Source organism: Lucilia cuprina, chromosome 2 (assembly GCF_022045245.1).
Source record: "Lucilia cuprina isolate Lc7/37 chromosome 2, ASM2204524v1, whole genome shotgun sequence".
In the NCBI taxonomy this organism is placed as follows: domain Eukaryota; kingdom Metazoa; phylum Arthropoda; class Insecta; order Diptera; family Calliphoridae; genus Lucilia; species Lucilia cuprina.
The window spans coordinates 67,489,317-67,501,585 of record NC_060950.1 but is presented as its reverse complement, the minus strand read 5'-3'; the positions used below and the strand labels follow the sequence as shown (position 1 = coordinate 67,501,585).

General features: G+C 31.4%; 3 protein-coding genes across 4 annotated transcripts; 2 read left to right on the top strand and 1 right to left on the bottom strand.

Annotated features, from left to right (window-relative positions):
* The first annotated feature begins 355 nt into the window (after positions 1-355).
* On the top strand, positions 356-4,082 carry LOC111682309 (B9 domain-containing protein 2). 2 transcript variants are annotated; one of them, XM_046945173.1, is made up of 4 exons: positions 873-1,011; positions 1,072-1,875; positions 1,935-2,082; positions 2,749-4,082. In XM_046945173.1, exons 2-4 carry the CDS (start codon positions 1,183-1,185, stop codon positions 4,023-4,025), a joined length of 2,118 nt encoding a protein of 705 aa, XP_046801129.1. In that variant the 5' UTR covers positions 873-1,011; positions 1,072-1,182; the 3' UTR covers positions 4,026-4,082. The 2 variants fall into 2 exon arrangements, with proteins under 2 accessions (XP_046801130.1, XP_046801129.1); XM_046945174.1 differs by lacking the exons at positions 1,935-2,082; positions 2,749-4,082 and adding an exon at positions 356-600 and having other exon boundaries at positions 660-1,011; positions 1,072-1,312.
* Positions 4,083-4,654: 572 nt separating this feature from the next.
* LOC111682310 (trimethyllysine dioxygenase, mitochondrial-like) lies at positions 4,655-6,659 on the bottom strand. Its single transcript, XM_023444228.2, has 3 exons — positions 6,510-6,659; positions 5,676-6,448; positions 4,655-5,592 (listed from the first exon to the last, which is right to left on the bottom strand). Exons 1-3 carry the CDS (start codon positions 6,527-6,529, stop codon positions 4,736-4,738), a joined length of 1,650 nt encoding a protein of 549 aa, XP_023299996.2. The 5' UTR covers positions 6,530-6,659; the 3' UTR covers positions 4,655-4,735.
* An 843-nt stretch (positions 6,660-7,502) lies between these two features.
* Positions 7,503-10,998, top strand: LOC111682311 (dynein axonemal heavy chain 1). Its single transcript, XM_023444229.2, has 2 exons — positions 7,503-10,242; positions 10,301-10,998. The coding sequence occupies exons 1-2, from the start codon at positions 7,591-7,593 to the stop codon at positions 10,940-10,942; spliced, it is 3,294 nt and encodes a 1,097-aa protein (XP_023299997.2). The 5' UTR covers positions 7,503-7,590; the 3' UTR covers positions 10,943-10,998.
* The last annotated feature ends 1,271 nt before the right edge of the window (positions 10,999-12,269 follow it).

Sequence of the window (12,269 nt, the reverse complement as noted above, 5' to 3'; positions counted from 1 at the left end):
ACTAGAACTGAACTAGAACTGAACTAGAACTGAACTAGAACTGAACTAGAACTGAACTAGAACTGAACTAGAACTGAACTAGAACCGAGCTAGAACTGAACTAGAACTAAACTAGAACTAAACTAGAACTGAAATAGAACTGAACTTAAACTAAACTAGCAGTTATCGCAGGTGTATCTTATTTTGTTAAATAACACCCCTAAAAACTCACCCCCTTAATGAAGAAAACTTAACTTAGCCATGTGAACAACCTTTTTAACGGCTATTTTCTGGCTAAAGGGTTTCCCTTGTGGTAATAATTGAAGGAAATACAAAGCAACCCTTAGGTAACCATGGCCACCAGAGTTATACAAACAAATCATTTTTAAAAGCAAAAATTGAAAAATTGAACACTTCGCTTTAGAAATCAAAACTGTATAACTTAAAGAGTTTTAAAATCTATAAAAATAAATAAAAAATAATAATGAATAAATGTTGAATAAAAATATTTCAATGCGAGCGAAAATATATTGATGGCGGAAGTTCATATTATAGGACAAATATTGAAAGCAGTTGATTTTCAAGAACCTCATATATTCTGCAAGTGGAGTTTACAAAGTGGTGAGTAATAATTGTACTGAAATATAATTGAATTTTATGCAATATTTACTTTTCAAAAGGAACTGCTTGGCGCATTATCCAGGGCGAGGCAGTAGGACAAACTTTTGTAGCCACAAATCGTTTGGAATCTTGTTCGGATTTTTGTCAACCATTGGATTTGCATTTGGGTACTGCTTCGGTGCAAGGTTGGCCTAAATTGCATGTCGAAATACATGCTGTTAATGTTTTAAATAAAAGTTGGCCGGTAGGTTATGGTTTTGTGCATATACCTACTAAACCGGGTTTCCATCGTTTAGAGGTATTGTGTTGGAAAATAGCACCCCGTTCGTGGTACGATAGTGTACGAGAAAAATTTGGAGGTGGCGGTTTGGCTTTGTGTAAAGAGGATTTAATATATAGTGGTTTGGAAAGGTTAGTTGTATGTTTTTCTTATTTAAGATGATTAGATTAATAGACTTTTCATTTAAATAGATACAAATTGCAGACACGTTCGTCGGGTAAAATTATAATTGATATTAATTTGGTCTTTCGTAATTTTGCTAAATTTGGCATAGAATTCAAGTGATTTCGAAAACTTAAGTCATGGATCCTAGGACGTTTTTATTAATATGTCAATTTTTAATGATATCATTGGTTGCCACAAAAGCCGTAAAAATTGGCATTTCTAAACCTTTACCTGTTACCACAACTCTGGCTCCTAATACCAACACAATAGAGGAAACTACTTCTGAGGAAATCACCACAGATGTAACAGATTCTACTTTGCTATCAACAACTCCCGGTTCCACAACTACTAAAATCACCACCACCACAACATCAACAATAACTAAAGATGATTCAGAATGGCCAGAATTTCCACCCAAGAAAACTGTAAAATTCTCCAACAATACAACCACCAAAAAACCCACTACTACCACCACCATTAAACCCTCAACAACCACTACCATCAAAACTACTAATAATGAGACTTATATCACGGTTATACCAAATATAACCGAACCTGTACCAACTTCCTTACCTAAATGGCCAATTAAAGCACAATATTGTTTTTGTGATCTTTCACAAAGCACTTGTGATATAAATTGTTGTTGTGATCAGGACTGTTCCGTCGAAGCTTTAAAGGTATTTCGTTGTAAAGCAGAAGAACCCATAGAAATGGAAATACATGAAGGACGTTTTGAAGATTTTAAATTTCAACATGGTTTACCTTCGTGTGAGATCAATGACGGTTGGTTGTGTGTGTTAAGAACCTATAAACCAGTGATTAAAGAAGAGGTATGTCCGCTGTTAAGATTATTCGAAAAGTTAAATTTTTTATTTCTAAAAAAATTTAGGTAACTCATTCCTTTGAGGATACTTCCCGTTTTAATAAATGGCCCAATTTATTATTGGAATCGGAAGAGGTCAAAAATCGAGAATTTTATAAATTCGGTGATATATTGAGAATATTTAATGTAAAAACTAAAGAAATACAAAATTTTGGTAAGAAAAATAGGAAATATTATATAAAGCTATTTCCTATATACTATAGACTAGACTATAGATTAGACTATAGACTAGACTGTATACTACACTATAGACTAGACTAGACTATAGACTGGACTATAGACTAGACTATAGACTAGACTATAAACTAGACTATAGACTAGACTATAGACTGGACTATAGACTGGACTATGGACTAAACTATAGACTAGACTATAGACTAGACTATAGACTAGAATATGGACTAGAATATGGACTAGACTATAGACTAGACTATAGACTAGACTATAGACTAGACTATAGACTAGACTATAGACTAGACTATAGACTAGACTATAGACTAGACTATAGACTAGACTATAGACTAGACTATAGACTAGACTATAGACTAGACTATAGACTAGACTATAGACTAGACTATAGACTAGACTATAGACTAGACTATAGACTAGACTATAGACTAGACTATAGACTAGACTATAGACTAGACTATAGATAAACTATAGACAGGACTATAGACTAGACTATAGACTAAACTATAGACTAGATTATATACTAGACTATAATCTTGATTATAGACTAGACTATAGACTAAACTATAGACTAAAAAATTGGTCTCAAATCTTGTTTTTTTATAGATAAACTTATGCCTTTATTTTACAGATCTTCCATCATCTTATCAAACTGCCACTTGTCGCCTACAAGAACCCATTTATCATTTAAAACCCCTAAAAAGATTTTGTCTTGTTCCCTCTTATGAAAATTTAAAGGAAATTGAAATTAAACTTAAACAACTACAAGAAGACTATAAAATTTTCAACAAACCCTCGATGCCAGATGATATATACAATAGTAAATATATGGAAAACTATATAAGAAATATAACGGTCAATCATTGTTATGAGAATCAAAAAAATTGTTCAAATTATATAACAAAGAAAGAAAACATGAACAATTTTAATTTATATAAAATTAAAATAAATATCTTACACAATTTTACCCATATTCAAGAACTAATAGTGGACTTATGGCTAAAGGAAACAAAAACCGTGGAAAGTACTAAAACAGAATATTGGTTGTCTTATGAAATTGAGTTTTTAAATAAAACTTTAAAGGAATTTAAAGAAATCAATAAAACTAAAACTAATTACCCACCAGTAATATCTGGACCCTTGGGCTATGTACTGGGTAAACCAATAATTCTAGCACGCTATGAGCCTTTTAATAAAAGTCTATCTTTATCACCTAAAAATCAAATAATCAATTACTTTAACCCCAATAATACCGAGTCCCATATTTTAACACTTTTTTCAAAAGAAAATGGTGAATGTACCCGTATTAATCCTACTAAAGATTATATTGCTTACGGCATTAACATTGCTAAATACTGTAAAATAAAACTGGAAAACGAATCGCTTACACTTAAGGATGCCTCCAAAACTAATTTCACAAACATATGTTTAAATTTACAACAACATATACATGAACAATTATTCGGTGAGGATTTAGAAATCGCTGAACTATCTTCCTACTTAATATCTCAATTGGGTAAACCTGAAAATGATTCACAAAAATGGTTGCCGTTAAAAGTTTTCAACAGCGATTTTGATTCAGTATTTGGTCAATATCTACAGGAGTCCAATACTTTTATATGCCGAAATATTTTATTGAGTTTAGCATATGAATTTCATATGGCCACCTATATGATTGAAAATATTCCCTTGCAAAATGTCATTAAACATGCTGCATTACATTTGGCCGAACGTCATGATTTGGAATTTGCTTTAGATGAAAATTTGGAAGTACCCATTACAATGACAGTGCGTTTTTATGATGTTCACGAAAAAGCTGTATCAGCTGCTGGCAGTTCGAAGGATTTACATTTGCTGTATGGCGTAATCTTAGTTTTAATATTAGTTTTTGTAGATTTAGATAATTAGATCTAATAGATTATTCTAAAATTTTTATTGAAATAAATCTAGTCATGCTATTAACCAAACAAATATTGAAGTTCAAACCAAGGTAAAAATATTTTTACCATGGTTCAAACCTTTCTTCTTCTTTTTATAAACTAGAATAGAACTAGAACTGAACTAGAATAGAACTAGAACTGAACTACAACTGAACTAGAACTGAACCAAAACTGAACTAGAACTGAACCAGAACTGAACTAGAACTGAACTAGAACTGAACTAGAACTGAACTAGAACTGAACTAGAACTGAACTAGAACTGAACTAGAACTGAACTAGAACTGAACTAGAACTGAACTAGAACTGAACTAGAACTGAACTAGAACTGAACTAGAACTGAACTAGAACTGAACTAGAACTGAACTAGAACTGAACTAGAACTGAACTAGAACTGAACTAGAACTGAACTAGAACTGATCAAGTACTGATCTAGAAGAAAACTAGAACTGATATAGAATTAAATTCAAACTCAAACTGAACCAAACTAGAAACTATTCCTGAACTAGAACTGATTTAGAACTGAAGTAGATATGAACTTGCTGAACTATTTTAATTAAGTTTTTATTAATGATCGCAGTTAAAAACTCTGGTATCAAATTTGTTCTTAATAAATATTTTATTAAATTAGCGTTAAAAGATATACATTTAAATGTATTAAAATGTGAAAAAATTACCTTGTCAAGTATTGTTCAATATATTCAAACTACTTAAGTAATGTTTTCTCTCCAAGTACATGCACTCCAATTCGCTATCGATTAGGAAATTTTTTAAACGCCAACAAATGCGATAGTTATCCAAAATAATAATATTTCCTGCACTTAACTCCACACACCATTGATTCTGTGGCATTTGTAAAACATTATTTAAAAGCTTAAAATGTTTACTCGCCGAGCAATAATCTTGTGTATTAATACTATCCAAGTGATAAGGATTAAACCAGATACGTTCCAATTGATCACTTTTCCATAATACCGGTTGTTTTATTTTATATTTAGAACCTTTGTCATCTTCAAAACAATAGTCCATTTGATGAAATGATAGAAATTCTTGTGTTGCTTTGGGTAATTGTTCTATGGCCTGAAAACCATCCACTAGAGTTAGTTGTAATTTTAAATACTCTTTATCCGGAGACACTGTCAGTATTTGTATGCCTTTGTCCATGGATTCGAAAGTACAATTCGTATGTGGTGTCTTGTGTTCTCCTAAGGACTTTTGTCGTTTTTCGTTAATTATTTGATTGCATGAAATATTAAATATTTTCGTTATAATACTTTTTTTCAATAAGGAATCTTTATCATCTTTGGGTACTTGTTTTATGATCAATACTCCTGATTTTTGCAAACGATCTAAGGCTTTATAGATGCCTGATGTGTTCGTTTGTAATAGTTCGTAAAAGTTCATGGATTGTAAATCATCGCGATATTGAGTGTGTTGAAAGTTCCATAATAAATAATTAGGGGTGATGACTGTTTGAGATTTTTGCAGTTGTTCGTATAACATTGAGAGGTTGTAGGAAGAAGTGTGACCATCACTCCCTGGAAATTAAGAAAGAGAATAGAATTAACTAGACCTAAACTACAATGAGAGGATCACAACTGCAACTAATTTTAATACTTACATATTATATCCAATTTTCTAGTTTCCTCTATAACTGTGGCCATTACCGGTTGTAAATCCTGATCAAGTTCAAAAAACTCTATCAATGGCCTATTGGCTTTACTATCAAAACATTCACTACAACGACATATATGACGCATCCATAATACATCAGCTTTTACCTCAGTGTCCAGTTTAGAATCTTTCATTTGTATAAAACCATCATTAACCACTAGCTCAAAACTATTACCTTCTTCGAGACAAGTAGTCGTTAGAGTTGAATCTTTTACATCTTTGCTACAGTTCAACATATTATCATTTAGAAAAGCAGCATCATCAGATGTTAATGAATTTTGTTTTTTATTATTAAAACTTTTAGGGGAAATTGGAAATATTTCATTAGTTTCTTCTTTAGTTGTATTAGGTTCATTATTCTCATTATCCTCCGTATAAATATTATTAGAAGGCCAACGTTCTGTAGTATAATATTTCACCTCGTTCGTTTTAGAATGGCGGCATATGTCCAATTGATTAAGTGTCTTCAGATTTAAACTTGGAACTGCTACTGCATTTAATTTCCTTGATTCAGGATGAGTATAGTCTGAAATGCGAAAATGACGACAGCATATAACCATAGTCATTAGACGTAAATGGGGAATGGCATAAAGTTTGGGATCATCAATAGCCTTCAACCAGGCTTTAGATTTTTGCAGATTTCGTGGAAATTTATGATATAAACTAAAACGTAATCCTTTACATTGGGGTAAAACGCATTTAACGAAGAATTTTGGTTCTCTGAAGAAGGAAATAGTTGGTATTTTTTAAATTGTTTAAAAATGTTTAATTATGTACTTACGATTTGTCGGGCGAGCTCATTGTTGTTGTTTACCTTTATGGCGGTTAGCGTTGCCACATAAAAAAAATTCAAAAATCATTAAAATGCTCGTCTACACTGGCAAGCTTTTTTGGGAATATTATATTTTGTCTCTTTTCCTCTCACACAAATTAACAAATTTCCCAGTGTGGACACAATAGTTTAAGATAGTATTAAAAGTAGGGTTCTATAAATCGACTTTCGAATAATCGAACAATCGACTTTTTGTCGAAAAAAGTCGAAAAGTCGAAGTCGACTATTTTGTTCCAAAAAGTCGATAACTCGACTATCGTCTATGAAAAAAGATCGAAAAGTCGACTTTGTAAATAAAAGTCAAAGTCGGAAAAAGTCTGAAAATCGGAAAAAGTCGAAAAACGTCGGAAAAAGTCGAAAATAGAAAGAAGTCGAAAAAAACTCAAAAAATTGCAACAAATAGAAAAAATATAAATAAAATTTTTTTATTAATAATAATAAATAATAATATAATGTTAAATGGCAACATTATAAATTTACGCGTCTGGCAACTTTATAAATTTTTAACTCTGGTCGGAAAAAGTCGAAAATAGTCGAAAAAAGTCGGAAAGTCGAAAATAGTCGAAAAAAAATTCAAAAGTCGGAAAGTCGACTATTTATAAAATATTAAAAGTCGAAAGTCAAAAAAACCGACTTTTAGTCGATTATTCGAAAGTCGATTTATAGAACCCTACCTACTACAAGGTTGTTTTTGTTCTGCCAGAGATGGAAAAGTTGTATATTTTTTATTAAATAAACTGTTATTTTATCTCTGAAGCAAATTTTAAACATTTTATACACAATTTTGGAAAATTTTGTATTTTATATAGATATATAGAAACTTTTCTCGGTTTTTAAAAATTTCATCATTGGAGTGATAAAATTTCGTATTTTTTCAACTTTTTTAAATTTGTTGAAAATAAAAATGCTATAAAATTTATATTGAAATTTTGAATACTTTAAAGATTTTAATAACTTCTGTCAAATATTATTAAACAAAAAACAAAAATTTTAAATTAAAAATACATTAAAAAACATATAATTTGAGAAAATGTCCCAGAAACCGAATGTCTCAATATTTAGTTCTGCCAAACATTATACCACTTCATCTTCGATCAATGAACTACCCATTACAGCTTTAGAAAGACGTCACACGGTCATTTATTCTCAGGGTCTTATTAAGCCTGAAAATCGTGGCACTATAGAAAGTATAGATAGTATGCCCATAATGATTAAAACTTGTCAACCCATTACAGATTTTGCAGCAACTTGTAAAGAACTTAATATCCCGAATGATAAATTACCCTCACAAGAATGTTATCAAATAGAAACGGCTCAAAAGTGGTTGACCTTAAAGGGTAAGAATGGTAAAATCCATAAGTTTCCTTTAAACACAATTTTGCCCAAAGTACAAATGACAAAACATGTGCCGGCTAAGCAATTGCCACGCGATGTGGAGGTGGATAGAAGAAGAAGAATTTATAATAAAGTACAGTTAGAAAAGGAATTGGAAAGGGAGGGATTAACGAAATTAGAGTTAATGCCTACCGAGGAGCAATATTATTTGCTAACAGAAAATTCATTTAAACATTTTTTGCCTTTAAGTTTTTTTGATGACACGGATTTCGATTGTCATTCACCAGAGGCCTGGTTAAAATTGGGTGAAATCGAAACGGGAGAAATGTATCCCTTACCGGCAAAAGCCTATTTGCCTTTACAGCAAAGTTTATTACAATACGAATGGCAAAATTCGTCTGTATTTAAATATGACGCCGTTTATGGCAAGTGGTCTGTGAGGATTTTAGAGGATGAATGTGTTTATGAGGTGCCGAAAATACAAATCATGTTTTTAGCTGAAAATCCTTTTGATTTCATACGGCGTTTAAAACAGTCCATAGAAAAACGTAATAATGCCGAAACTCTAATAAGTATGCAGTCTTTAGTGGATTGTGTTTTATGTCAGGATATAGCTGCAAAGCGTTTGTATCGCCACAAATTGGTGGACAAGCTAATGGCAGGTATACAATGTGATGCTAAATTCTATGAACAATTAAGGCTGGAAATTTATATATTATATGAACATTTAATGACCAGTTTGGAATTTGAGAAATTTATCAAACTTTTACCTTTAGAATTTCCGAATTTTAAACCTGAGATCATAAGAAACTCCCTACATAAGGCCTTCAACTCTGATTTTGCCGTAGAAGAAAGGAGTAGTATAAAAGCTTTGAAAATAGATATAACGGCAAGAAAAACTAAATTATTGACTTTTTGGCTATTGTATACCTTTAAGGGGTTTGAGGCCTTGATAAATGTTAACACGGAATGTCAATATATCGAGACTTTAAATATGTTTATTGGCAATTTTGCTAAACCTTTAGCCTTATCGGATTTTCTAAAATCCCAGCAGAAACAAACTACTAATATTAGCAATTACTTGAAAACAACATGGCCTTGTAAGCTTTCCAATGGTATAATTTTAGTTTTAAGAGCCTTGGGCAAAGGTTGGCTCGATATTAGCCTAAATAATTGGAAAGTTTTTGAAATCAGTAAAATTTCCCGCTTTATATTACAAGTTAAGTTTCGTATGCAAGAATCTATGCAGGTGTTATTGGAAAAATCTATAGAAAGTTTTACCAATATGTTAAGCGATCCTTGTAAACAGTTTTTGTTGCTTAATTCCCAATATCAATGGTCTAGTGATTTTATAAATACAGAATTTCCCTTTAATAAGCCCATATTTGCTATGGTTTTATCAGTTACCGAGGAAAAAGAAGTTGTTTATTCTACACCTCCCGAGGAGTTTGCTCCGGCTCTTAAGGAATTATTTAAAAAGGGTTTAGAAAAGACCAGTGGTGTTAGGCAAATAGATGCGGAATGTTTAAGTAATCTAAGATTTGCATCAGATTTATATATATTGACGGTGGAATTGGTGGAAGAGTTATATGTAAAATGTAATGATTTGCTGCAAGAGTGTTATTTAAAAGCAATTCTACCCCTAAGATCCTATGCCCATAAATACGATCGTTATATAGAATTCTATCTGCTAAGTGTACCCTCTTATATGTCAGAATATAAGGCCGCCAAAAAATCCTCAATGCAAGTAAAAGCGGATATTTTGGAACATAAACGCAACAAAGAAGAAATGCGTTTAATATTGCCAGCAACAATTAACATAGGTCCCTTTTTGGTTATTGTGGAACCTATGAAACAATATATGATCAAGAAACGTATAGAAATTGTTAAGAAAATTTTCGAATATTATGTGGATCGTATGTTTGATACCAATGAACGTTTATTGGAACGTTGTTTGGAAATGTATCAGAAGATCAATGAAAAACCTCAAAGTATAGAACATTTATATGCAATCAGAGATTTTGCTATAACTATACCCGATTTGGTGGATCAGTTAAGAGCTGATATACAGATAATGTGGTTAGAATATGATATGTTAGATAGTTTCTTATATAATTTACCAGATCATCAGTTCGCTATGAAATGGGAGGTTTATGCTTGGCCAAAAACTATACTAGAACGTTTAACCACATTAAGGGAGGAACAAAAATTGGATATAGAAGATTTTAAGCGTTTACACTTAAGTGAGTGCATTGGTTTTGAGGAACGCTTGGAATCGTTAAATGATGAAATACAACAATTTTCCTTACAATTTAATCCACAAAAAGTAACAGAAGTTGCCGTGGAAGTATGTAATAGTTATAATCTTAAATAAATAAGTTATATTTACATTTTCCAATTTTTAGATCAAAAAAACCTGGAAAGTTATTTTAGATTTGCAAAAACTAGGTGAAATTTTACATTATCGCCAAGAGCTATTCGAATTGGAGGAATTATCTTTAGAATTTCTTAATAGCATCATAAAAGGTTTTCTGCCTTACAAAAATCTTTGGTATGCCTGCCAGGATATGGTTAAACTAGAAGAGGCTACTTTGGGCAATCCTTTGGTTAATATAGAACTCAATGATGTTTATCTTGCCATGGATGCCATACAAAACTCTTTACAGCTATCATTACAAGTCTTTGCAGAAAAGCCGGAAATACAGGAAGTAGCTAAATATTTCCTTAATATACTGGAGCAATTTAAACCCAAATATCAGGCTATTAAAGATTTGAAAAATGAAAATTGGCTCTTTTTACATTGGCAAGAGCTGGCGACACGTTCAGGTTTAGATATTAAATATTCCATGGCTATGAATTTTCAATACTGTATGCGTAAGGGTATAATGGATCATTTGGAATTGGTACATGACATTTCGGAAAAGGCTACTAATGAAGCCGATGCTATACGTAAAGCCTTTGAAGAGGAGGAGAGGCGTAAAGAGGAAGAGCGTTTAGCATTGCTTATGCATAAAGCAATGCGTAAATGTCGTACAGATATTTGTTAAACTGTTGTTTATTGGTAATTAATAAAAAAAAATTGCAAATGTAATAAAAACAAAATACTCACTGAAAATTTAAAATATTGCTGCCGGTCCAGACATGGAAACATTTGATGAGAAAGACTTTTAATTAGGGTTCTATAAATCGACTTTCGAATAATCCAACAATCGACTTTTTGTCGAAAAAAGTCGAAGTCGACTATTTTGTTCTAAAAAAGTCGATAACTCGACTATAGTCTATGAAAAAAGTCGAAAAGTCGACTTTGTAAATAAAAGTCGAAAAAAGTCGTAAAAAAGAGTCGAAAAAAGTCGGAAAGAGTCGAAAAAAGTCGGAAAGTCAAAAAAAGTCGAAAAATCGGAAAGAGTCGAAAAAGTAAAAAAAAACGGTAAAAGTCGAAAAATTCGGAAAAAGTCGAAAATAGTCGAAAAAATTGGAAAATAGTCGAAAAAAGTCGGAAAAAGTCGAAAGAAAGAAGTCGGAAAAACTCAAAAAATTGCAACAAATAGAAAAAATATAAATAAATTTTTTTAATCGACTTTTAGTTAAATGAAAAAAGTCGAAAAGTCGTAAAAAGTAGAAAAAAGTCGAAAAGTCGAAAAAAATCGGAAAAAGTCGAAAATAGTCGGAAAAAGTCGAAAATAGTCGGAAAAAGTCGAAAATAGAAAGAAGTCGAAAAAACTCAAAAAATTGCAACAAATAGAAAAAATATAATTTTTTTTTAATCGACTTTTAATTAAATGAAAAAAGTCGAAAAATCGACTTTTAACTAAATGCAAAAAGTCGACTTTTCAAAAAAAGTCGAAAAAAGTCGAAAAGTCGGAAAAAGTCGAAAAGACGGAAAAAGTCGACAATTTATCAAATATTAAAAGTCGAAAAATCGACTTTTAATTAAATGAAAAAAGTCGAAAAATGTCGACTTTTTCCGACTTTTCGACTTTTTCCGACTTTTTTCGACTCTTTCCGACTTTTCGACTTTCCGACTTTAGGACTTTTTTTGACTTTTATTTACAAAGTCGACTTTTCGACTTTTTTTATAGACGGTAGTTATCGACTTTTTTGGAACAAAATAGTCGACTTCGACTTTTCGACAAAAAGTCGATTGTTCGATTATTCGAATGTCGATTTATAGAAGCCTACCTTCCCTACAAGAAATGTATGACCGAAACTAATACATACAAAATGATTTTACTAACACACTTGCAACATTTTTCTTTATAAATTGCTAAAAAAAAGTAGTTAATGGATAATTCCATCAATAATGACGGTCAAATGACCGGTAAAATGACTGTTGATGTACTCAATGTGTGATAAAGGGTTTCATTTGCATATGAA

What these genes read in the sequence shown, in the direction of transcription:
- LOC111682309 (XM_046945173.1), top strand. Translation starts at nt 1,183, where the DNA reads ATGGATCCTAGGACGTTTTTATTAATATGTCAATTTTTAATGATATCA. An exon ending in AACCAGTGATTAAAGAAGAG is followed by an intron (nt 1,876 to 1,934) that starts GTATGTCCGCTG and finishes AAAAAAATTTAG; the next exon opens with GTAACTCATTCCTTTGAGGA. An exon ending in TAAAGAAATACAAAATTTTG is followed by an intron (nt 2,083 to 2,748) that starts GTAAGAAAAATA and finishes TTTATTTTACAG; the next exon opens with ATCTTCCATCATCTTATCAA.
- LOC111682310 (XM_023444228.2), bottom strand. Translation starts at nt 6,529, where the DNA reads ATGAGCTCGCCCGACAAATC. An exon ending in ATGAGCTCGCCCGACAAATC is followed by an intron (nt 6,449 to 6,509) that starts GTAAGTACATAA and finishes TTCCTTCTTCAG; the next exon opens with AGAACCAAAATTCTTCGTTA. An exon ending in TAGAAAATTGGATATAATAT is followed by an intron (nt 5,593 to 5,675) that starts GTAAGTATTAAA and finishes CTTAATTTCCAG; the next exon opens with GGAGTGATGGTCACACTTCT.
- LOC111682311 (XM_023444229.2), top strand. Translation starts at nt 7,591, where the DNA reads ATGTCCCAGAAACCGAATGTCTCAATATTTAGTTCTGCCAAACATTAT. An exon ending in TAACAGAAGTTGCCGTGGAA is followed by an intron (nt 10,243 to 10,300) that starts GTATGTAATAGT and finishes TCCAATTTTTAG; the next exon opens with ATCAAAAAAACCTGGAAAGT.